At 46.5% G+C, this 25,798-nt stretch overlaps 1 protein-coding gene across 2 annotated transcripts in view; it reads right to left on the bottom strand.

Annotated features, from left to right (window-relative positions):
- Positions 1-14,132: 14,132 nt before the first annotated feature.
- Positions 14,133-25,798, bottom strand: part of GLRA1 (glycine receptor alpha 1) — a 36,774-nt gene continuing 25,108 nt past the window's right edge. The window contains exons 4-9 of one of the 2 annotated variants that reach the window (XM_040078225.2): positions 23,137-23,360; positions 20,221-20,303; positions 19,431-19,568; positions 18,521-18,735; positions 17,787-17,933; positions 14,133-14,546 (exon numbers count right to left, since the gene is read on the bottom strand). In XM_040078225.2, the coding sequence (XP_039934159.1) occupies positions 14,232-14,546; positions 17,787-17,933; positions 18,521-18,735; positions 19,431-19,568; positions 20,221-20,303; positions 23,137-23,360 (1,122 nt within the window). In that variant the 3' untranslated portion in view covers positions 14,133-14,231. The remainder of the gene's footprint in view (positions 14,547-17,786; positions 17,934-18,520; positions 18,736-19,430; positions 19,569-20,220; positions 20,304-23,136; positions 23,361-25,798) is intronic. The other variant, XM_040078226.2, reaches the window with a different exon arrangement.

Raw genomic sequence — 25,798 nt, 5'->3', positions numbered from 1 at the left:
GTCAAGAGTATGTTGGAGTTTTTCCAAAGGAAAGAGGCTCTTCAGTCACTTGGTTTACAAGGTAGAGGTGGTTGTAGCTAAAGCTTTTAATACCTTCTGTGCACCACTTTGGCTGCATTTAAATTACTGAAAACAAATACTTTTTGGATGCAGAAGTTGATAACTTGAACTTGAAGCTGGTCCTGTTGTAACTATTGCAGAAGTACAAGCAAAGCAGAAATACCTGTGTCACGTGCTTTACAGTTCCAGCTGCTGTGAGTTATTTTTGCAGTGCTTCATTCCTTGCTTCAGACCTGAAGTGGATAAGAAGGAATTTTTGTGAGAAGTATGGAAGGTGCTTGTCTGTCCTGGTGTTGAACGCTCTCCACTGCCTCTGAAAGAAGATTAAACTGAAAATAAAATACAAAACTGGGTAATTTCAATCCAAGGGATCCTGTAAGATGGTGCTGCACCAAGTCTGTAATGCCTGGTATTAAACATCTGGATAAAAATGGTGGATTTTTTGTCTACACCAGACCTCCAGGTCTCTTGGCAGCACAATAGAGCTGCGTAGGAAGTTTGCTAATCCGTGTTTCCATGTTTCTTGGTTTATGACTATAATGACTGTGCACATGCAGTGTACCATCTCTTGACCTGTGCTTGCTGTGAGCTCTGGAGCAGAGCTGTTCTCTCTGTATTACCTGTCCCCAACAGTCATGTTTTGCCTTTTCCTTGCCAGACTTACTGGCTGAAGCTGGTTGTACTAAATGTTGCTAGAGTGTTGGTTTCTGTTTTATATTTCTCTTTGCATTTTGTTACACTGTTTGTCCCTTCCCTCCTTACAATTGCGTCTCAGATGGGCCTGCTTACCATCTGCACCTGGAGATTTGATACCTTAGTGAACTGGGGGAGAGTGTGAGCTGTGGTGTGCTCTCAACAGACAGCATTTGGGGAAATTCTGCTGCTTCCTCTTGTGGTGGTAACTGGTATTTTTTTTTTAAAAAACAGAAGCTGTCTGCATTTTTTCTATCAGGAATGCCTGTGAAGTGAAAGTATGCAATGGAGATCTTTCACTGAACCCTGTCCTTCTTTGTGATTATGTTGTTTTTTTTTCCCTTTGTTGGGTTTCTACTGTTCTTCACATTAAATTCAAAGACTGCAGTAACAGGTTGCACTTCAGACTTATCAAAGTGCTTTTAATAGAAGCTTTTATGGCTCTTAACCAAATCTGCAAAAGCATCCGTAAGCTTGAACCCCCATTTCTGTAGTGGGAGCTGGACAGTTCTGGCCCTCCGCTGTCTGATTTGAAAGAAGAGTGTCAGTAAATTTAAAAGGGTGAAGTGTGTGCTTGTTCTCATATGAATCATACTCAATATGTTGACCGGGAAAGTCATGTTCTTGTCCCAAAATGACAGGCAAAATAAAATATTTACATAAAATTCTGTTGGAATGTCTTGTAAAGAAGTACTTTTCAAAAGCAAGTTATGTTATAGACTCTTGGTATTTGCATTTTGGTGGCTCTGTGACTTGCTAATAACAGTCCTCTGAAGAGACCTGCTGTATAATGTTGCAAATTTGTTTTGATGTTTAGGCTTTCTCTGGCTTCCAGCCCTTCTGGTTTCTGCTTTGCTGCACTGTTAAAACCTCTTGTCTAAGACCTCCAGTGCTTTGCATACATTCTTGAAGATGACTATGAAGAAACTGTGATTTGATTTGCCTCAGCTGGCTGCAGTGAGCTACACAAGCTCCAAGAAGGCTGACCTCTAATAACCAAGGTAGCCCAGCTCTTTCTAGGAACCAAATGGTGCAGTCTGAAATGAATCAGACTGTGTGTGTGTCTCCTTTCTAGTGCCTCCAGTCAAGACAAGGAGGTGGTGGCACTGAGGTGCTCTTGGTGTCGCATTGCTCTGCAGGGAGGAGGTGAAGAGAAGCTGTCTAGAGCTGTCAGACTTTTGCAGCCACATGGACAGAATTGGAATAACCTTGATGATCATGATACCTTTTTCTGCCCTCCTGAGAGTACAGGGAGTGTTTCCTGTGTGACTGGTGTGATCTGACCTCTTCTGGCTGATCTTAATAGTGTAAGACAAATAGAAATGAGGGTGTTTCACTTGCAGAGGTGTGAAACCCAAACCAGGACTGGAAGCCATGCTCTGCCATTGCTGCCTTTTCTCCCTTCAAGAGCATTGCAGAATTAAAAGCGTTTAGTCACCCCTTAAGCACAGAAAAAACATCTTATGGAGTAGTGGGATGTACCAGCCGACTTGTGTGGAACTGTTTTGTAAAGCTGAACTGAGATCTTGTGTGTGTTTAGGAATGCAGATATTGATGATTTAACTTCCCAACAGTAAGATCTTCATCATTATTTGCATGTTATATGGAAGATTGGAGCAAGGTGGACCATTAATAACTTCTTTTGGTTATGAGACATGAAAATGACTAAAATTCTTCCATACTCCATCATTACTTAAAGACAGTTTTGAGAGTAATGGCATGTTCTCAGAACAGATACGAAGGGCAGGATGCTGCCCTTCTGTTTTCTGTCGCAAAATGCCATTGCCAAGCCGAGAGGGATCTGCTGTCCCACTGGTGATATTTCAAACTTGACAAAGCACCTGACAATGGAAGGAAAAATACATGTGACCATCTTTGTGATTCAGTGTGAGGCAGTACTGCATTCTGAAATGTCATTTTGGGTGTTTGCACCAAGGTCACTCCATCTACCGAAGAATTTTAAAGCTATGTATAAATAATGTCCTAGCTTGCAAAATAATACAAGAAATACCTTTTTATTTGTGTTTCCAGCTGCTGCGTGGAACCTACAGCAGTAAAAATCCATGGAGAGATATTTCAGAAAAATCTTTAATTTTTTTTTTATTGGAATCAGCATGAATGTATGATTCAATAAATATATTTTATATACATTTAACAGCAGAAACTTTACATTCCATCTTCAAACTGCTGAAATAGAACTTCTGTTTTAAAATTATTTTTTTTTTACAAGCCAGAAAAATAATTTGCCACTGTGGCTGTGTGGTCATGCAAATTGTCTAAGTTACAGTTTTATGTCTTCATGATGTAAAAATACTGATTTGAAGAAAGCAATCACTTTGCACTCTGACCAATGTAGCAAAATATCCTTAAAGGGAGTGTAAGGCCATACCAATTTTGTGTATGTGTAGATTTATACATACGTGTATATATAGTAAATTCATACAGAAAATACAGGAACCTCCCTTTTTAAGGTGGGTAGGGAGAAGACATGTAAGTACTTCATGATTAAGCTGATTTATTCCTCTTGGAAAATTTTATATCTTATGTTTTAAACACTTTATATTTTGTATTTCTCCTGTGCCTCCTTTGTTCTTGAAGGGAGAGTAACATGAAAATTAAAAAGCACTGAGTTTTCCGGTCTTTTTTCAACTTGTGTAAGTGAACCAGTAGAGGTACTCAGAGAGCACTTGCATTGCCTGATTCTTTCCTTCTTACATTAACTCCAGGGATTCTTACTCTGGATGTTTTTCTGATGATCTCCTGTGCGATGCCGATATTTCAGCACCCACTTTGCAAAAAAGAAAACTCAAAGAGCTGCAGATGCAGCTCTTTAATACTGTTTTAAAGATGCTCATGTGAAGTCAAAGGGAGGTGAGTTTTGTCCTAGTCAGAGCAGCCACTCCTTTTTCCTCTGCTGAAAAATTGATCAAACTGGGCCAATTTAATGTCACTGCTTCTCATATCTTGATAAGATTGCAGAAGGGAAAACACTCTGCCCTTGTTGCCATAATGAAGCTTGGGAAAATGCCCTTTTTTCACAGGGAAACCCCCAGCAGTAGCTCAAATCGGGGTTTAGTGCTTACAAAAGGACGCCGATGCAGGGGCTGCGGTGGCTGTGAGTGTCCAGAGGGTCTGTCCTGCAGCCGAGGTGTGGGTCTGTGTTGGCAAAACCCACATTCCTACCCTGAGTGAGGGTGACTGGCATTGCCCTCCGGGGGGCAGGGAGTGCTGGCACAGGGATGGGACACCCTGTAACATCTCCCGCTGCTGCTGCCCAACCAGCCAAGCCTTTGGCTGCCCTGCTGTAAACAGCATCAAGGCGCTGTTGTGTTTGGGAACAAATGAGCTTTAGTGAGCCAAGCTTTGGAAACAAAGGTTTTCTTCATACAAATGGCTTGCAGATGGGAGAGATACAGAAAATGGGGCAGTACAATGCCACTGCTTAATAGGCTTTTTTTCAGAAGTTTTTGTGAGGTATCCTTCCTAGATACCAGGTTTTGAGGGTTTGACTAGTGAATAAATGCTGAGGGAAACTAGGATAATGTTTATCGAAGACACAAGGAAAACGCTGTCTAGGTGCTGAACTGTTCCCACTTCTATTTGTTTTGCATATTTTCAATTGGAAAGTATTCCTGCTGTGTGTGTTTGTATCTCCCCTCCAAAGCAAAACCAAATGTGCAAGGGTTGTCCTGAAGAGAAATATCTTAATATTTTTATTTTTCTTCTAAATTCATTTACAAAACAATGTAAATGGGTGTGCGTTTATAGTTGGATGGGAGAAATTCCTGGGTCCTCCCCCCCTTTTTTTTATGTCACTTAAGTGTAAGGTTTTCATCACTCCTTAGTTGTAATATAACAAGCATGATATGTTGTACACTGTGGTAGACAGTGGGAGACAACACACTCCTTGAAATGTCACTGTCCACGATGTTTAGCCTGCTCATGGCTGTGGTTTGATTTCGGGTGGGTGGTGACAAACAACTGCTTGGGACAGGCTTATGCATCTTCAGGGTTCCAAGGCTGCTTCCAGAGAGGTGTCACCAATGCTGCAGGATGGCACACTGCGATGAGATGCAGTGACCTTTGCACCTCAGGCCATTTTTGGGTGAAGTCCTCTGTGCGTTGCTTTGTCCTCACATCTCTCAGTCTCAATCCACTGAAGTTTTGCTGTATCTCACACCTACACACACACATGTGTGAATGGCTTTTAGCAGTCACCTCCTATTTCAGTTCTTTTGAAACAGTCAAACCTTTGCTGCAGCTCGGTAAGTCCATGAAAGGAGAGGTGAGCTCTGGCCACGACTAGTGCTGTCAGTATGGCATGACCAGACTCGGGAACCACACAAACTTTTCTTATTGTGTAAGAATTCCATTTCACGGTCGGCTTGAGATGCTCCAGGTGGTGCATTTTTCAGGATCATTGATTCCACGTGCATGTGGTGAGGTAAGTCCCTTGGCCTTTGTGCCTCGTGTGCCTCTGGAGCTGCCGCTGTCCCCTGACCCCCTGCCCCGCTCACAGGGAGCACCAGGCTGGTTGTACACTGAGAAGGAGCTCAGAGGCAGAGTTCAAGCACAACAGGTCGCTCTTCCCAGCGAGGGGAAGGTTAATTGCTTACCTGCCTCTCAAATTCTCACGTAACATCATTGTTTGGGTCTTAATGTTTGTTTCCCAAAAGTTACAATTTGAACACTCCCGAAGCTGACAGACCCCCAGATTAACCTGCTGTCGTGACCTGATTTAAAGACAGATGTACCAGTTATGGTTCTGAAATGTGTCTCTTAAATTCCCTGTCAGGTTAAGTGGCACTGATCAGGGCTGGAGGGCTGTGAATGGGGTGGGACAGTCTGGGTGTGGAGGTGCTGTTTTTACAGTTCTCCACTCCGAGGAGGTTAATTTGGGGATTTGTCAGCTTGGCCCACCCTGTTTCTGAGCTTATTTTTTCTTCTGATGTAACCCTTGAATGAGAAGGATGACAATGCTTTGGACAAAAACATTGCAGATGTGGGAAGAATGGAGTAGAAAGGAAACTACAAATTCAGTGTAGGCAGAGCAGAGTGTTTCAAAGGCCTGGTTTAGTGGTTTCCCCGGCCTAGACAAGCACAAGGCAGGGGAACTTTTGCTCCCTTGTGCTAAGGTTTTGTTGGATCAGCCTCTAGCTGAGCATCTCTTGTACAGCTGAGCTCTGCTGCTGTGGCCAAGGGGACTGGCCACGGTCACTTAAAACGGTAAGGAGAGGATGTAACAACAGCCTAACTCATTAGTGATTTTTTTTTAAATTACTCTAGTTATCCAGATCAAAAATGGGATTGATGACAAGTGGAGGCATGCATCTGACCAAGGGCTTGCCAGGATAATTACCCTCCTGCCTGTGAAGGATGTACCTGTGTCCCACACCTTGGCTTGCAGCACAATGTGCTCCCAGCACCATTCGTACATAACAGAGGCTGCCCCCTCTCCCCTTCCTTTCCTTGCTGGTTTCTCAAGCCCTGTTTTCAGAGGTGACACTGCCCATGCTCTCCCACGTCTCTTCCATGGGATAAGTCCAGCCTCCTGAATTCTCTCTCTTGCTCCTCAAGGAATAAGCAGCAGTATTTAAAGCCTTGACCCCCAGGGAGACCATACTGGTTGCAGCGACTGCACTTAACTACAACAAGGAGTGAGTACTACAGGTTCCTCTGCCTCGCATGATCCTTCATCTGCTCTTCCTTTGCCTTTTCAGATCCCTGCCTTCACTCTGCTCTTGGCTAGGGAGCTGAACTCTTAGGGCTCTTCTACTTTCCAACAGAGCAGCCTCAGCAGAGCAGATCTGGCAGAGAAGCTGTGGTCACAACACGGTTGTGCTGCACCACAAGCTCCACAGCTGGCCCTGCTCCTCCAGGAGCTCCTTGGTTCCTCACCCCAGCACAAGTGACTGTGGTGAGGATACTTCTGAAAATGTGTGAGTGCACACCCAGGAGACGTGGCTAAGGCACCGCCCGTGGCACAATCTTCAATATTGCATAGTTTTCCTTCAATAAAGGTCAGGGTTTGGGGGTTAGGTGTCAAGCAAGAGGCACTGGAGCCCAGGCCCCAGCTGTGTTGTTGTTGCAGGTCATGCCCTGCTGATGTCTGCAGGGCTCTGACAGGGCAATGCTGCTTTAAGCAGTTACCAGGCCTCTGCTGTAATTGTGACTGTGATGGTGTCATCACTGCGAGGGTGGTTCAGGCTTCAACCTGGGCCTGTAATTTAGTGCCCAAATTCTGTGGTGTGTTTAACCCAGGGCATCTGGCTCAGCTGGTTCGCAGCCTAAAGCCTGATTCATGTTTTTGTCAGGCAGGTAACGCAGCAGTGCTGCAGTATCACCAAGTGCTGGGGTAAGGCAGGTGTCCTCCCACACACCCTCTGGGGAAGGGGATTTTGGTTTGCCACAGTGCTGACAGTCCTGGGCTCAGCTTCCCTAAAGCCTTAGCAGCAAAAACTACCTGTGAGCTCTGTGTCCCTCACACCTGGCAGCTCCAGGCAGCTCTGCCTGCCACTGCTTGTGCCAAACTTGCCTCATTTGCCACAGCAGGGACATGCTCACAGCCTGGGCACGTGGTTACTGATGATACCTCATGCCCCAGTTTCCTGGATAGGTGAGGAGCATGTCCTTGTTTGACTTAAGCTACTTACGCAATTCAAGTGGCAAATCTGTAAATGAAAGCTAAATTCAAGCTGTGCTGATGGCTTATTTATGCTGGTATCATCCTCTGCCCGGGAAAACATGGATGATTTTGTACTGGAAGCGCTGACACACTTGACCCTCGGTCTGGGGACAGGGTTTGTGTCCCCTCTCCTGGCTGGGAACTGCTGCTGTCAGGGAGCTGCTGCTCCCTTTCCCTTGTGCTTTCTGAGGCAGCGATGCTCTGAGTGCTGCAGGGATTGTTAAACCAACACACAGCAATCCCCCTGCCTTTCCCCAGAGCGGCAACATCAGCTCGTGCTGAATCTGTTCCATCTGTTTCCTCTCGCTGCGCACGGTCTGGGTCAAACCATGCTCCAGCACTGCTGGGACCCAGTCCTGTCCCAGGATGTCTAACAGACCCAGGAGAAGGAATATCACAAACACAGGAGTCCCTTACCATTGCTGCACAGAAACCTGGCAGTGAAGTGCACAAGGGCTCAGCTTAGGTTTGCCAGACTTGCTGGTCTCATTTTAATACAATCATATAATTCCTGCTGCCTTGCACCATGCCTGTTGGCACTGCTGGCCTTGGATGGCAGGAGTGATGTGGCATGCAAACTGAACCTCTCCTAGTGCTTTTCCTTCCTCTTCTCTGCCACTGTCTGCCAGGATCCTCATTTGACAATTTAACCAGTGATTTCCTCTGCTGGGGGCTGAGATAATCCCTCTTCTTGTTTCCCGCCGTGTGGTTTGTGTCCTTTCCAATGTCACAGCAGCAGGCTGAGTGATGCTGGGACAAAATGACGGGGTGAGGGAAGAGCTGAACCAGGAAAGCTGCAAACAGAGGTCATTGCTCCTGGGCTTGGGGATTCCTCACCTGGCTCAGGCTGTGCTTCCCGCTGCCGTGCTGGCTCTGCTGCCGCTAACCTGGGCTGTGCCCTTCAGTGCTCCCGCAGCCTGGGATCACCCGAGGGCAGCACCCATGGCTGCCCATCCCAGCAGCTCTCAGAGACGTCTCACCCACTGCAAACACCTGCAGGCAGGGCTGGAGCAGCTCTGAGTGGATGCTCTGCTCCAAGTGCAACAGCTCCTTCCACCCTGCCTGGTTCACAGCAGCTGATTTCTCGTGGGGCCCTCTGCTCCACACCATGGTAGGAAACTGAGAATGCAAGGACCTGATTTCCTAAAAGCAGCTGCTGTATAGCTGGGTCCATGTAAAACAGGGAGCTCTATAGGAATAACAGCCAGACACTGAATTCCCTCTAACTTACGCTGCTTTGCTTTCACAGAGCACAGTCCAAAATGCCCTCAGTGGCCACCTTGGCATTCCCCAGGAGTCCTCTCCATGCCTGGCTGGCTGTGAGAGCACTTCCCTGGGAGCTGTCGCCGTGCCTGCCTTGGGGATGGTTTTAGTGCCGTGTTTTGCCCTGTATTTCCCAAGACACCGATCCCAGGCCCTTCAGAGTTTGCAGTGCTGAGGAGCTGAGCCCCACAGGAATGAAAAAAGGGAGAGGAACACAGAAAAGTGCATCACATGCAAATGAAGTGAGAGACCTGTGTGTGTTCATTTGAGCAAGAGATGTGTGACTGCCCTAAAGAAATAATGGTTAAGGAGGAAGAGAGAAGGGAATGGGAAGACTTAAAGAACCTGAAGTAATTTAAAATGCTAAAATTAATGACTACTATCTTCTGCTTTGGTGCTCATCCTAGCACCCTGAAGAACAATCAAGTATCTCAATTTTCTACTTAGCTAGTAAATTCTCTACATGCAAATCATGGAAATCTATTGATGCAGCAGCACGAGATGCCGCTTCCATCCACCTCCTTTTGAGAAGAAGACAGGAATATATGGGTGCTTCCAAGCTGGGAATGGATCAGGCAATTCCTTTGCTGAGCTGAACTCTGTGGGGTGCTGCAGTGGGATTGGGGTTTGAGGTACCGGGGTCCACAATGTGCTGTCCCCTGCTGCGAGTATCGGGGTCTTGGAGTAAGGAATGGGATGTTGAAAGAGATTGTCTGTCTTTGGCACAGGGAGAAGAACTATGTTTTATCAAGTAATGGTAGTACAGTACAAAAATATGATTGTATACAATCTGTGAAAATTATGGCACCACTGAAAACAGCCTTTTCTCCTTTTGTATGTTCCTTTCTTTTCATAAATATACATTGTAAATGCTTCTAACCTGTTTTCTACCAGCACTGGGAAATAAAGCAAAGTCTTTAAATCACAGTCAAGATAAAGGGCAGCCAACAGTGTAATTTGAATTGTCTTGGCTTTGCTTTAAAATGAAAGATCTTCAGAAGAATAAGAAAAAGCTTCCAGAAAACTCTGAGGAAAACAAAGCCAAATAAAGTTCTCACATCGGAGAATGCGAGAATATTCAGAGTTTGAAAGTGTTTGATGATTTTACGAGCAGTCTCCCAGGCCTGACAAGCAAAGGCTTCCAGGACAGGAGAATTAGGGCACCACAAGAGCCATGGAGGGAACGACCTGAGCATTCCCAGGCAGCTTGGCCAAGGCCAAGGCTGAACTCTGCAGTTTGCAGCAGCCCACGTACTCACTGCTCTGCCCTGGACCCTCTTCAGCACCTCTCTGATTTCCATGGCACTGGGATCCCAGATGGAAAAAGTATTAAAGTGGGAGAAACTCTTCTACCTGATCAAAATATAGTTAAGCTGTTTTTTTTTTTTTTTTTTTTTTTTAAATTCTGGACAATTATATTTATGTGTAAGGAAAAAGAATTCCTGCTCACAAAGCATGAAGTCTCCAGCAACATCTAGAAATAATATTTGGGATAAAGCTCTCTATTTCCAAAGAAGCCAAGTGAATTAGGACCAAATTTTCTCTCTTTACTGCCAGACAACTCCTGTTTTATTCAGAGGTTTTTCTTCTGAGCCTCATTCTTAAGAAAAGATAACAATTATGGAGTTAAATTCCATCAATATGCCTGGAAGTTACCCTGCAATACCAAATCCTGTGCATTCTTACTAATAAATATAATTGCTGTCACCATTAAAGCAGCCTACTTTAAAGATAAGTTATCAAAATTAGTTCTTTTGCAATACAGAGACTAAACACAACCTGGTACCGATGGAGAAAAACCTTTGATTTTGAAAACTACCCAGACCTGCCAGGGCCTCATAGGACAGTCTAAAGTCTTGTCTGGGTGGTGGAACTCTCTGGCAGGACATCCCTGGGAGTGCAGTTATCTCAGCACTGCCACACCTTCACCGAGATTCCCGCGTGTCTCCTGTCGGGATGTGGGAGCTGCTTGCTGCAGCCCTGGGGCTGCAGAATGGCCCAGATGGAAACTGGCCGCTCAAGGAAGAGAAAATAACACTGCTTATGGTGGGCATCAAATGTGCCCCACAGGAATGAAAAAAGGGAGATCAACACAGAAAAGTGCATTACACTCCAATGAAGCCAGAGCTTGGCAAAGCTGAACTGGAAGCCAAGACAGGCTGGTAAGAGTGTGATTCTTATTTCAATCCATAAACTTCTATGGGCTGCACAGGCAGCTCAAGTGCTTCTGTATGGGAAAGAAAGAGCATTTTTCTGGTGATTTTTAGTCCCTACATGCCTTCCTCCAGCCTTATTCTGTGCCCAGCAGTGGCACTGGAGCTCTAGTGAAGCAGTAGCTTCTGCACCCAGGAGGTCTGGGGTGGACAGGGGATTCTTCCACCTAGAGCCGGACCAGAATGAAGTGAGGTGGAAATGTCTTCCTCCTCCCTGCTCTGCTCCTGCCCTCCGTGTTTGGGTTGTATGTAGGACCAAAACTCAGCTAGGTGGGAAGATGGTGCAGGGGTTTGATGACCTACAGGCAGCTCCTTCAGGAAGGAAAGCTGCAGCCCTGCTGTGCCCTGCTGGGCCACCCCAGCGTGGGTGGAAGGTGTGTGAAGCACGGCCAGATTGCCCCACTCCAAAGTGCAAGGTCCAGGCATTGGGACAGGACACTTTTACCCAAATGACAGCAATTTGAGGTCATTCACCTGCATGAGGAAGGAGCTGTGGTATGTGTGTTGCCAAGCCTCTGCCGTACTGCTGGGCAGGGAGGGAAATTCCCTGGATTTGCCTTTCATCTCAGACAAGGACACACCGTTTGAAGCAATCGCGAACCGCAGCTGGCACAGCCGGCCCTGGCGCTCGAAGGGAGAGTTCAACAATTCAGCAAAAAAACCCAGAGCCAGCAGAAGGTTTGGGCTACAGCCAAAGCTCGAGCTGTTGTCCCAGCATCAAATAATCCCTCTGCTTGAGGTCTCCCTTCTTGGGAAAGCACCGTCTTCCAGGGGAAGGAGAAACCCTCAGCACACAGGTTTTCTGCTGCTCCAGAGGAGGGACAGGGCTGAAGTGCCGGCTCCTGCTCCCAGCGTGTGACCTTGTGACCTCTCCCTGTCTCAGCAGTACAAAAGGACTCAGAAAACTGGGTGGCCTTTGCCAAAGCATTTGCCCATGTCCACAGGGTGACCGCAGTGGTTTTAATCTTTTTTTCACCTTTTTTTTCCTCTCACTATTCTTGTCCTTTCTTTCTTTCTTTCTTTCTTTCTTTCTTTCTTTCTTTCTTTCTTTCTTTCTTTCTTTCTTTCTCTTTCTTTATTTCTTTCTTTCTTTCTTTCTTTCTTTCTTTCTTTCTTTCTTTCTTTCTTTCTTTATTTCTTTCTTTCTTTCTTCTTTCTTTCTTTCTTTCTTTTCTTTTTCTTTTTTCTTTTCTTTTCTTTTATTTTATTTTCTTTTCTTTTCTTTTCTTTTCTTTTCTTTTCTTTTCTTTTCTTTTTCTTTTTTTTCTTTTCTTTTTCTTTCTTTTTCCTCTTGAACTAAAGTGTGTTCAGTGCTGGTGAAAGGTGCTGGGCTGGCAGCCTTGGAGATGGATGACCCTTTACCCAGCCCCAGCAAGCCCTGGTGTTTTCTCTGGAGTTTCTCCTCCTGGCATCATCCCTGGCAGATCCAAGGCTCTCCTATCCTCTCACCTGCTTCTTTCTGTGCTGGCTGGGACCCCCTTGGCTAAGCATGACTTCAGCCTCCATCCCAAGCTTGGGTACTGCTGACCTGGGCCAGCCTGGACCTGGCAGTGCCCCAGGGCACTTTATGTGAGCAATTCCAGGCTCTGCAGGAGAGAGCTTGGCTGCTCCCACAGCAAGCAGCAGATCCCAGCTCTGCTCTGCTCCCATCCTGAGCAGGAGAGGGAGGAGAGTGGATACACCCCATGGGTGCCACTTTTCTCTCTGCCTTCTTTTGGTGCCTAACCCAGACCTGGCCCCAAGTGCTTCAGTGCAGACTGATTGTCTCTTCCTTCGTGCTCTCTTTCACCTCTCTCCCTAAAGTGCAAACGAACACAACGGAGTCGCCCTGGGTGCTGCAGCCAGCTCACACCCAGGGGCCCAGAGGGACAAGTGGGACATCTAGCCCTTGGCTTGCCCACAGCCCCCAAGCCAGGCTTTCAAGTAACACCCTAGAAGTGTTTGGCACATTTGTCCCCACCCCAAACACCAATGCCAACCTGTGCTACCACTTGGGCAAAGAGAAACCCCTTTGCTCGCCCCTTCCCACCTCCCTCCCCCCTTTCCCCATCCCCACCAAGCTGTGCCAGCCTCCCCCACACCTCTGCCAGGCGGCAGAGAGGGGCAAAGCAGCCTGCTCCATCTTCCCAACCGTGTTAAAGGTAAATGCAGCACCAAAATAGATACAAAAATAGAATTTTGGGTCCATCGGCCCGGCTTCGCTATCAATATAACTGCTATGAAATGTCAGAAAATAAAAGCTGCTCTCTCTATACACACCTGCCCCCCACCCCCCTTACTGACAGTATTGCCACACGCCCGGTCCTGTCAAAACAAGGCATCAGGATGCCTGTTTTCTCTATATTTTACATACAATTGCTTCCATTCCCCCATTGTAAACAAACGTGGCAGAAAGGGGTTTGGAAAAACAAACAAACAAGAAACTGTTTTAAAAATCCTTCAGAGTTTTCTAGTGTTCTGAATAATATTTCTGCCTCCTGGGACTCGAATCCTGCCAGGTTGTTTAAAAGGACAGAAGGTACCTGTGATTTCTGATGAAGGCCCTGATGTCCTTCTCGGGTTTCCTTTGGATGCTCTCTGGTGGGGATGAGAGAGATAATGTATTTGCTTTCCTCTATGCAAAAGTCACAAAGTGTTTGATCGGCAAACCCGTGACTAAAAAAAATAAATATATAAAATAAACAGCAATCCACAGCCTCTTTCTTAAGTTTCCCCATCTATCCAGTTTTCAAAGTGCAAAGCCTAGAGAAGCACAGAATGATTTTCTTGAGGTGTTTTTCCCCTTTTGTTAGGGCTTTTTTCCCCCAGGTGCTTGACTGGAATGGCCTTTCTATAGCAAAAGTCTGATAAAGCGTAATTGCAGTAGTTTCTGCACATGGAATCATGAATCATTCCAGTGACTTGAGAATCTAAGCTGTTAATAGGCTAAAAAAAGGATTTTTTTTTTGTTGGTCTTTTTTTTTTGTTTCTTTTTTCATTTGTTTTCTCTTTGCATTATAATTAAGCATGAATATATATTACTATATTACACTGCCTGGATTGCTGGAGCAATCCACATCTTCCCACGCTGTAAAACTAACTCCCACCCTGCGCTCCCCAGATCAAGAGCTTCTTTTCTCCTCCCTGCGCCGGTTACCCTCAGTTCACATGATTAAAAGTCCCTCCCAGCCCCCCCCCCCACTTATATTTTTTTAATTTTTTTTTTTTTTTTTTTTTTTTTTAGTAGATATTGCCGCATTCTTAAATTCATGCATTGCTGCATTGCTATTGCACATATATAAAGGATTGCTCGCTCCCTCCCGGCTGCTCCCCTCCCCTCACTGGTTGTGCACGTCCTCTCTGCGGACAATCTTGTAGATGATCCAGTAGAAAATGTTGAAGATGAGGAAGGCCATGGGGAAGCCGATGCGGGAGATCTTGTCGATCTTCTTGGCTCTCTGGATGAAGAGCTTCCTCATCTCCTCGGGGGAGCGGGACGGCGGCGGCACCGGGTTGGCCGTGTTGTTGTTGTTGGCTCCCTTGACAGAGATGCCGTCCTTGGCTTGTAGGCAGGCTGGCCCCATCCCGTAGGCAGTGAAGTTGAACCTGCCCTCACCAGCTTCGTCCTCCTGGAACAGATTGAGCATGGGACTCTACTTAAAATGAGATATAGACAGCGCACCCTCGCTATAAGGCTCTCCGCTGACAGCGTCCTGCTCTGCACGGGAAAGATGCTCCCACCGTGCCCCGGCCTCAGCACCCTTGGGCAAACCCCCTGCTCTTGGGAGACCAGCCTTATAGAGGGGTGCCAGCTGTGTGATGCACAGATGCAAATCAGGGGATCCAGGCACCCCGTGGAGAACAGGACCGACTTCCACCCCATTGAGGTCTTTGACATTTTGAAGGGCTTGTGGCACTGCTTTCGTTTTTCCAGTTGCATCCCCTGTTTTGCTTCTGCCTCTCCCTACCCTCCCCACCTCCTATCAGCACCTTCTTTGCTTTGCCTGTGCAGTTTCAGCTTGCCCAGAAGGAGTGGGCTCCATGTAACTCACGTAGCCAAAGCTGCAGCTGCTTCCTACAGAGTTACATGGACGCGCAGGAGCCAGGAGCTGTCCAGGAAAAGAGCTCTGCAGGCAGCGTGCAACCAGCCCTCACTCACCTGCCCACGGCACCCCACAGCCCTCCCCACGAGCCAACTTTTAGGTGAGGAACTGAAGTGCCCTTCTGTGGGTCAATGGTAAGACATGGCTGCTTGTGGTAATGCCAATTATTGAGAAAAAAAAATATAATTTGTGTTCCGATCTAAAGGCAAAAGTGTTGCTGTTTTTGGCAGTTTTTTGGTGAAAGCTTTTCTGGAATCCCAGAATGATTTAGCCCTATTTTATTGAACACAGGGATGTAATAGCAGGGAAAACTAAGTTTGTCCCAAGTAATTCAAGCAGTGAGTTGCAGAGACAGAGTCAGAATCTGAAGTCTCTTGACTAGAGGTCACCAAGGCTAATTGTAGACCAGTGGCACTTATTAATCATTAACAGAGGCTGATCCATGCTGTGTCCCCCAACACTGAGTTAGCAGCCCCCTCCCTTGTAGCTGCCTGCCCACTGTGCCCTGCTGCCCCTATCCTTTGAAGAGAGTCTTTTCTGGATGGCCCCTGCACCTCATGGACAGCTGTGTGGGATGGAGGAGCAGGGCACAGAGGACACTGCCCTATCTGAGCAAAACAAAACGACCCATATAAAACCAAGTTTTGGCTTTCTGTGACACCCAGAGCTTATGGACCTTCTCATCATGTCTGTAATGCAGGGGTTCCGGTGAAACTGCCTCTGCTCTTTTCCCATTGCACAAACAAACCCTGGCACATGTCTGGCTTAACCTAAACCACTCAATCCTTAATTTACTGGATTTTTTTTTTTTTTTTTTTTTTTTAAATCTTTTCATTGCTGAGGGCCACTGTCTGTGACTTTGTTTTGGCCACTGTGGCTTCGTTCTGGTGAATGCTGTACCGGAGTTAGAGAAGACAATAGTGCCTTTTTCATAGTGCCATGTCAAAAGGGAAAGGCAAAGCCATCACCAGGCACACTGGGAAGAGTTTCCAAGTACACTCCATGTGAGTCTAATGATGGTGTCATGTTAACCAGGCTGGTCCATACCACTGCAGCATCTCACTTTTTTTTAGCCTGGTGTGTCATGCCTAAACCAGCCAGAGCTACCCAGACAAGTCAGGACATCAGGACAGAGCAATTAGTGCCTTTGGCAGCTGCATTAGCCCATTTGCATATTAGCAGTCAGCTTAGTTTTCTGATGAGCCTGCAAACCTTGTTCATTTAGTTTTTGCAAGTGTTTTTGTTTATGCTTTGCTCGAATTAAGTATCTGTGAGATTGGGCAGAGACTGTGCTAACAGTCTGTGGAACAGCTCTGGCAAATATCTCTTAAACTTGTCTGTGTATTAGTGGGTTTTTTTTTCCTTCTTATTGTTTTATCAGCAGACTGATCTGCCTATAACAGCACAGATCCAGAGACAGGATGCCTGAATCCAGATGAAGAGATAAATGCACTCATGGAGGCACCCATGTGGGTGAGGTTAGCTCTGCCTCTATTCAGCAGGCTGCATCTTCTGAACCAAATCTTTGTTGATTTTGGGATGGCAGAGCCATGCTCTGGTCAGACAAAACCAATTTGTGCTGAGGGTCTCATCCGTTACTTCTTTTCCCTTGCATTTGTCCAACACTTTTCATCCCTGGTCCCGACTGGGTTGAGCACAAATGAACAATTATCTCCTGCTTTGCAGATAGGATGACTGAAGCAGAGAGAGACAAATCTAGAAAAATACAGGGATTCCTGCTCCCCAGCCCCCACTTTCTCCTGGAATGGTTCTGAAAACATACACTGTGAACTGCTGCAGGACAGGCTAGACCCTGGGAAAGACCTTTAATGGCTGGGACAGTGAAACAATGGAATGGGGGTGGGTTTCTGGTTGGGATGGGTCATGGGAAGTAGACAAATACCTATGAGGAGTATTTAAGGCAGACCTTGGTGGTCGCCTATGGGCTTCCTTGAGATTTTCATCAGTAAAATTGTCTTTTTGTTGTTTGTTTGTTTGTTCGTTTATTTCCTAGCAAATGAACTGGTTTTTAAGGCTCTCCCAAGGGCAGCCTCTCAGGCCTGTTGCTGAAAATTTCCTAACCCCTTTCCTGATTCTACCAGGAATCTACCAGGATAATTTTTAAGTGCCTTTGGCCTTGTGATCACAGACACCTTTCTGTTTCTTTCTAATGTGATCTGTGAGGTGAAATCTTTGCTGTGGCACCTCAGCCTAAAAGCTGTTGGAGCCAGGCTGGGGAACTCTTGGAGCTGCATGCATGCTTGGATTGGGATTGGGATCAGCCATGGCAGGTAAGCATGGAGCAGGCTAAGGCTAAGGCTAAAGCTCTTTCTTTCCAGGAGGAATTTGCAGTCAGTCTAAGAAGCAGATGCTTTTGGACACGGAGATGGCAGAGACAAAAGAGCTGTCACTTACCTCTGGGCCACTGTAGGCTGTTGTGCTGGGGGTGCTGCTCTCTGACAGACACCCCTCACACCCCCTGCCTGCCTCCCCCCAGCCCTGGCTGCAGCTTCTGGGGAGGAGAACTCACACCAGAACATTGCTGTGTGAAAATTGTCCTGTTGAGAACAGCCCTTTTGGCTCAAACCTCTTGGCTAGCTAGCAGAACCCATCTTGCTGGGCTCCTGGGGTCAGCAGGCAGTGCTAGAACAGACTCAATTCATTGAGGCAGAGCTTGTTTTTGGTGTGTGAGCCTCCTAAACATCCCTGGGGGCTAGTGGCTTGGTTCAGTTGACCATGGTGTTGTGCTGGGACAGATTTCAGCTATGTCCTTCACGCTTTATGTATTACCTTATGGTGCCTCCTCTTCCTTCTGAATCTGAGCAGCTCTTTGTGCTGCCGAGACACGAAATTGACGGCAGCATATTCCAGAAGTGCAGAGAACACAAACAGCAGGCACACGGCCATCCAGATGTCTATGGCCTTCACGTAGGACACCTAGGAGTGAGAGAAAGGGACAGAAAAGGGGTGGCTTCCTTACCCAAATGCATTTTTACTTGGTGTTTTACGTGGCTGACATCTGTTCTTGGATATCAGAATATTACTCATTTAATGTAAATGTGCTATCAGGTCACAGAAACCCCTCACAAGCTCTTAAGCAGCAAAAATTCCATAGCTTTTAATTTATTCAGGCCTTGACTGTGATTGTTTAGATGCAAGGAAAACAGTAACCCACCATACCAGAAGACCTTCATAAAGGGAAATTCAGTACTATTATAAAAGTAGGATGGTCAAGTGACTAAAAAGCTGAAATGTAGAGTGCACATCCATGTGGTTGTGGCAGGGGTTTGTAAAGTACAGAGCTCCTGGTTACTGGGAGCTGTGGTGACCGCTGGATCCCAGGGGAAGTTTTGCTGCTATTCACAGAGAATTTAAATTTTTTTCAGGATGAGATTGGAAGTTGTTCAGTTTGCCCTTAAACTGGAATTGTGCAAAGGCAGTGGAAGGATCTGTGTAGGGATTTACCTAGGTGCTGTCCCCGAAAGCAGCATGATTTCCATGGTGAAGACAAGGGTGTTTCCTACCTTGGGCAGTGATGCTCGGGAGCCAGAGCTCTGTGTGGTCATGGTGAGCACAGTGGTGATCCCCAGCCCCACTCGAGCAGGTGCAGCATCCATATTGATCCAGAAGGAGATCCAGGACAGGATGACAATGAGAAGGCTGGGGATGTACATCTGGATCAAGTAATAGCCCATCTGCCTCTCCAGGTGGAAACGAGCTTCTATACAGGTGAACTTGCCTGAAGAGGATGGGAGAGACGTGGGAGGTTATTGGTGAGGCACAGGGAGGCTCCTGCTTTCACCAGTGTCTGGGGATTTTCCTTGCATTGCCTGAACCAGAGTCTTGCTAGGGGAGGAAATGAACAGCTGTTGTCCGGGGCAGGTAGTGATAGGACAAAGGGGAATGGCTTCAAACTGAGAGAAGGTTTAGATTAGATATTAGGAAGAAATTCTTCCCCGTGAAGGTGGAAGGCCCTGGCACAGGTTACCCAGAGAAGCTGTGGCTGCCCCATCCCTGGAAGTGTTCAAGGCCAGGCTGGAGAGGGCTTGGAGCCACCTGGTCCAGTGAAAAGAGTCCCATGGCAGGGGGTTGGAGCACTATGGTCTTTAAGTTCCCTTCCAACCTATGAACATCAACGTAGCAAAGAAAGCCCTTTGCCAGTACGTCCTTCATCACTTAAATTTCAAAGACAAAATAAGGTTCTAGGAGAGAAGATCCTAACCAAACACCCTTGAATTGATGCAGTTGTTACTGGGGACAAGAGGGTTTTGCACATTTATGCCCAATAGCTTTCCATTTGCTATGTATGTTTCTACATGTCTGTTTTCTCTGGGAGTGTAGGACAAGGCCGGAGTGCCATCAGAGAGAGCGAGAGACTCTGGCAAATGCACAATCCTGAATTCCTCTCTACAGATAAGGGTTAGCAGCACTGACCTGTGTTGTAGTGCTTCGTGCAGTATCTCAAGTCTTTTTCTTCTTTGAGGATAAACTGAGGCAATGTCAGCCCGTCAGCAACTTGCACTGCTCCTTTTTCTTGCCACTCAAATATGAGGTCATTCATTGTGTAGCCAACTGTTGGGAGGAAGGGACAAATGTCATGTGAATCACATTGAATACTGGTCTGTAAAGGGACAGTGTTGCAGAAGAGAGCTTGGAGGCAGGGGTGCATCCTGGCCTTCCTTGACAGGGAATGGGATTTGGGTTGAGGCAAAATTTCTTGCTCGTGTGGTAAGAGCCAGGCCAATGACCTCCACTGGAGCTGAAATGGATTTTCTGCAACAAATAACTTTTTTTCCCCTTGAATTTGGCTTGCTGAACTGTTTTCTGCTGTTTCCAACTTGACCCCTTTCTCTGGAGGAAGCTCATCATCTTTCCCTCCTTTGGGATGAGCAACACGTACAAGTGGCAGGTGTTCATCCAGAGAGAAAAAATCCCACTTGCAGCTGGAAGCACTTTCACTTCACTCCCGCAAAGTGAAAGGCCAATGTAAACACAAGCAAGCCAGGGCTCCTCTCATAGGATCTTTTGAGGTTTGGCTTCTCTAGCAAACGTCACGTGTGCTGAATGGATGGAAAATCCTAAGCAAGAGGTTCTCCAGCAAAACTCCAGTGAAGGCTGGGCTGGGAATGGGCTGCAGCTGGGAAAGGAGATGGCAGGGGAGAGCAGCAGGGAAAGAGGTTGTCTGCTCTCCAAAATGTACACAGGGGATGTACACAGGACTCACAGCTTTCTAACTGCATGATGCACGTCTGCACGTCCATGGGGAAGTTCTTCAGGTCCATGGGGCAGGCCAGAGTCAGCGTGATCCTGAGGAGAGAAGAGAGCACAGGGAATGCCAAGCAGTGGGCACTGCTGAGGGCTGGGGGAACAACTGCTCATCCATCTCTTCCCTGCCTGTGCTCCACTCTGGCGCTGGAAAGCAGCAGAACTGTTGAACATTTGGATCTGTGATACCATTCCCATCAGGGCCTGCTGCAGATGGCATTTCATGGATTGCTGTTGGAGACTGTGTGTAACAAAGAGTTCCCTCACCAAACAGTTCTGCTGCCTCGCTTTTCCTGTCTTGCCTCAGGTTCACAGCAGGCTGGATTAGCAGAAAGCCCAAGCCCGCTCTCTGCAACACCCAGATTCATTTCTAGAGGCTGGCACTGTTCATAAATCTCGGAACAGAACATTTCTGTGTCATAAAAAAACACCAAAAAAAAGTTTGGTCAAGATCATATGTTTGTGTGTGGGGAAAAAAAAAATTTCAGTGGGATTTTCTGCAGGAAAAATGCTTTCTGCTAAGCCAATAAGAACTCCTGTATCTTCCCAAATTCCTGCAGAGCCCTTGAGATCTCTATTTCTGTCTCCATTTTCCACTAGGTGCAGGCTTCATTTTCTGTGTTATATTGCTGTGCTGCTCTGTACCATGGTCTGTGCTTAAAATATTTGGTTGGTTCAACAAGCTGATACTAAATTATTTGCTGCAGATAGTTAGACTTGAGTTATTTGGTTTGATAATGTTGAAGACGCTGTTCCCTGAAGTGTTTAGGGTTTTCAGCTTTTTGCCTTGATGTAGAAATAGCAGCATTACCCAGGGGACAGAAATTGAATTTTTCTATCATCAGGCCTGCAAGAAACTTATCAGGAGGGAAAGATACTTTAATTTAAAAATCTTAGGTTGTTAGATATTCTCAGCTTGAGTTTAGAGGCATGTTGGGACAGAAGATGTGACAAAGTCCACCTTCTTGTAAATGCCTTGCCCAGAGTTTGATTATTGCAAATCACAGTAGCAAAGAACAAGTTAGAAAATGGCAGAGCGCCTTGCAGAGATTTTTTTTTTTTTAAAGGGGAAGACTATTTCTCCTTCTGGAAACTCTTTGCATTTACAGTGTGCTCTTCTTAAGGAATGTCCTCTTTATTTTAATTTTCATGGGAAAATGTACTTATAAAGAAACCTATATTTTCATTTGGGCATGACTGAGATAGGGAAATTAAACATGCTCTTTTTAAAAAAGAACTGAAATATTTTCAAGTTTTTGCCTCGAAAATGGTGATTTTTCCATGTTCCCTGCTGAGTCATTGCTCTGTTTGGCAGAGCAACCCCAGGGCTGGGTTTGCACTCCCCCTCCGTGCCCCTCCTGGAACAGGACTCTGTGCTATGCCCACTACCAAGTTGCTGCTGTAAGTTTTGCTCCTTACCTGGTTTTTAAAATTAAGAACTGTGAGGTTTCCCCATTCAGCCAACACATGTGGCAGTTCTCTTGTTTTGGCCATCAGGGAGCTGGTCCTTGGCCTGGAACCACTTTGGTGTTTGGTGGAGGCCACCTACTCTGCAGCATTAAGCTGTTTGTTTCCCATTTTACGGCTCCACACTGCTTTTCCTTCCCCTAGCTCCCACTGGGAGCTGCAGTGTGAGATGGGGTGTGCGTTCCACAGACAAATTTACATTATACTTGAGGTGAACAAACTCTTCAATATAAACTTTCCCGGTCTAAGCCCGTGAAGTTTGATCTTAATTTCATTGGTTTAAAATAAAGTGTGAGGGGGGTTGGAAGTGAAGGTGGGGGTTAAGGTTGATTTCCTGTGGGAAATGCAGTGCAGTTAGTTCAGTTTTGCTGGAATTCTTGGATCCAGCAATAAAGGGATAACTGGGGAAGACTAGGCTGAGGCAAAGCCATGGGGCTCTACTTAGCACTTCCCCTGATTTTTACTTTGTTATTTCGGTCAGGAAATGCTGCAGCTTCAAAAACAGAGTGTTACTGGGCTTCTACTGGTTTTCACACAGCTCAGCTGGTTTTGGGCTTGGACTAACACACGATACCTGGAATAACTTTACACGTTAAGAAATCTACTAGCAAGGGGCAGAAGCCTTTGAACTGAGAGAAGTAAAGAAGAGTTAAATTCCATCCCTGACCAAGCTTCTCTCTCAATATGCTTTAGCAGAGGTCCCTTCCCACCACATTGCTTCACCACTGCTAATTGTATGATCTCCTACCTGAATTTCTCTTCTCCAGCAGCATGCCCAAAGTCTAGGCTTGAACAGAGTGGTTCAGCTGTGCCCTTCTCCACGGCTGGAACCTTGGAAACTGAGAATTCCAGGCTTTCTGTGCTAAAAGGCACTACAAGCACTACATTTGACCTGAGGCCGTGGAACAGGCTTCCAAGGCTGGGTGATAGCACTGGGATTATGGGTGTTTAGTTTGGATAGAACTGTGTGATACCACAGGGTGCAAAACTTAGGATTTAAGGTTTTAGTATATAATAATATATATGGGGCAAAATGGAGGATTTAGGGTGCTGGCTAAGTTCTTCTTTCACCTTCTTCATGGGCTTGGGTGTTTTTTTCTAATTGAGTGAAAAAGTCCATCTGCATTGCAGACCTCAGGTGGTCAGTTATTGGGTTAAAAGTAAATATAATATAGGTGTCATCTCTTTACTGGATAATTAGCACTTAAAAGACCATGGAAAGAATTAGAGATGGAGCCATTTTCTACCTTGTTGGCTGGAACTCACAACTTGTGAGACTGTGCTATAGGTAAGAATTAATAAACAACAGAGTCTGAACATGAACACTGTCTCCTGTGTGTTAATCTGGCTCTAACAGAAGAAAATAAGATAAAAACCCTCCCACCCCACCTTGGTGGAGTCACCTCACCTGATGCTGTAGAGGACGTTGCCGTTCCGGGAGATCCTCAGCAGCTTGTTGTCCGTGGTAATCTCATGGAAATGGGCCCCTTTCTCGTTAGCAAAGAACAAGTCAGGCTTCCAGATGGAGTCCAGCATGGAGGGGTCCAGGTCCAGGGAGTCGTCGGGGTACTCGTTGTAGGCCAGCCGGGGGTCGTTCCACTGCTGCCTCAGGAAGATGTTCACCCTGTAATCCTGCACACAGACACACAGTCAGAGCTCAGAGCAGCTGGCAGCCGGGGAGCACGAACTGGAACAGTCCTAAAATCAGCCAGACCACGTCCAGGCCTACGGTTCCCAAGCTATGCCAAGGGTTTTTTTGGTGTTATTCTTCAAGGATCTGTTATTAATTTTTAGCTTTGTAGCTTACAGCTATGTCATAGCATGAGCAGCTGCCTGTCCCTGCATCCCTCTGTTACAGCGATTGTCAGCTGTGTGGGAAGTGTCAGGACCTCTCTGTCTGGACCCTGGGGATGCAGAGGCAATGGCCAGTTGTGGAGGTCAGAACGGCCACTATCAGCAGGAGGATTAAAGTGGGGAAGGGAACTGAAGCCAGCTTCTTTCAGTGCTGACCCGTCCCATATTGCGACTGTCTGTGGTTTCCCCAGCACTGGGAAAGCAAAATGCACACCGAGATAGGTCGTGCACGAAAGAGAAATTCCCTGTGTGTCTGCTAATATAAGGGTAACTCAGATGAGCTGATGGGAGCAGCTGCCCTTGGCTAGAGTTTATGAACAGGAGAAGGATAGGCTTGAAATCTGCTCTCGTAGTCCTGAGTGTTCTAATGTCAAAACGCCATAATGGCAGCAGATTTTATAGGATGACCATCTTCCTAAATTGAAGGTAGTCCCTCAGCAGTATGCAAAATTATACTTGCTTCATAACCACGAGTCTTACAGCTCCCCTGAGTTCCCCAGGTCAAGGCTGGCTGCTGAGGCTGAGTTCAGACACTACCGGAAAATTAGAGGCAGTTTCTCTTCTCCCTGTCTGACCAAAAGCTTCCCAGGGTGATCTGTGTGCTCCTTTTCTTCTGACTTTCACATAAGAAAGTGAGCCAACAAATTGAAATGGGGGAGAGGACGTGCCAGCTATCAGGAGAGGGATGAAATCTCCACAACCATAAATTAATTGACATTTTCTAAGTATAGAGGCAGACTGCGTCTGAAGAGCAGCATATAATAAACCAATTCCTCTGCCCAGGCACAAATGAATAGTTGTTCTCATGATTAAGGGTTTCTTTGCTGCCTTTCTAACACAAATGTACTTTGAAGACTTTTATTAGGAGACAGTTAATGGAGGGTGTCTGACGTGCTTGCTGGTGTCTGATACCTGCTGCAGGCACTCGGTGAGAGGCTCTGGAGTTGAAGGGTGCCTGTACAGGAGAGACTTTTTGATACTGCTGCCCCAAGAGCTCGCCTGACTGTGAATCTACAGCCTCTTGTCCAGGAGGACACGGCTCTGGTGGTGTCCAGTGGCACTGGAGGGGTGGGGGAGGATTGTGTTGGGTGCCCTGTGTTTTGGACGAGGCACTTCCTTGCCAAGCACGTGGTCTAGGGTCTGTTTCAGGCCACTTGGTGCCATCTGCATCCTCAGAGCACAGAAGCTGCTAATAACATTAATGATTGTGACAACAGCAAATGAACCACGGGCTTGACGCTAAGAGGAGCAGACCTCTGAACACAAAAAAGAGTTGCAACACTCTTTCCTTCTGCTGATATTACAAGTGTCACCTTCACAAGTCCTAGTGCATCCCTCTAACTTAATTATTCATCTCTGTCGACCCTGGATAATGTGTCTGGAGGAAATGTGAATTGCTGGGGACAGCTGGGGACCAGGGTCTCAGCCCATCACACAAGCCTGGAAAAGGAAAGGAACCATGAATTCCCACTCTCCACAGCAGGCAGCAGCTCCCACAACTACGTGTATATTTTCAGTTCTCCCTTTTCTGTGCGTTGCAGTCGGGGGAAATCAACGCCACTGACCTAATAGGTAGAAAGCAAAAGGTTGTTTTGCTTATTCAGCGACAAATAAGCTAGATGCTAGCAGGTCAGCTCCAGTTTGGGACTTCTGTCATGTACAACACAAATTAAACTCATGTTTGGAAGAAACTTTGGTGGTAGGTGCCCAGAAGTGTGCTCAGCCTGATGGAGTAGTGGAAGGGGGGAGGGAATGGAGCCAAATTCCCTACAACAGCCTGAGTTAGTGCGGGTAAGCTTTGTTGATGGAGTAAATTCACTGCTTCAGCTCCAAAACTTGCCCAAAGGACAGGAAAGGGTGAGATGGGAGGTGCTGGATGGTTTATGTTGCCACCACAGCAGGCATGAGAGACCACAGGAAGAATGATAGCCATAGTCTTTGTCACCATGAGGAAGCATCTTAATTAAATGCTTGTGAGCCAAATGAAAATTAACTTCTCAGTGGATGACTGTAGAAGGGCCACCCCAACTCAGCCCTAGAGCCACAGTGTCCTCCTCGTGTCCTGCTGAGAACAGTCCAGGGGCACATGGTGAATGTGTGGTGTGAGAAAGTGCACCACCTGCACCCCAGGGGTGTGCAGCACTGTGGGGAGTGACTCTGGTTTGTTTTATCCCGTGTTCCTCCTTTGGAGACGAGCGTTTGCTGTGGATATTTTT

The sequence above is a fragment of the Hirundo rustica genome, chromosome 14, assembly GCF_015227805.2.
Source record: "Hirundo rustica isolate bHirRus1 chromosome 14, bHirRus1.pri.v3, whole genome shotgun sequence".
NCBI classification, from domain to species: domain Eukaryota; kingdom Metazoa; phylum Chordata; class Aves; order Passeriformes; family Hirundinidae; genus Hirundo; species Hirundo rustica.
Note: the sequence above shows the minus strand (reverse complement) of the source record. Positions and strands in the feature narration are given on the sequence as shown.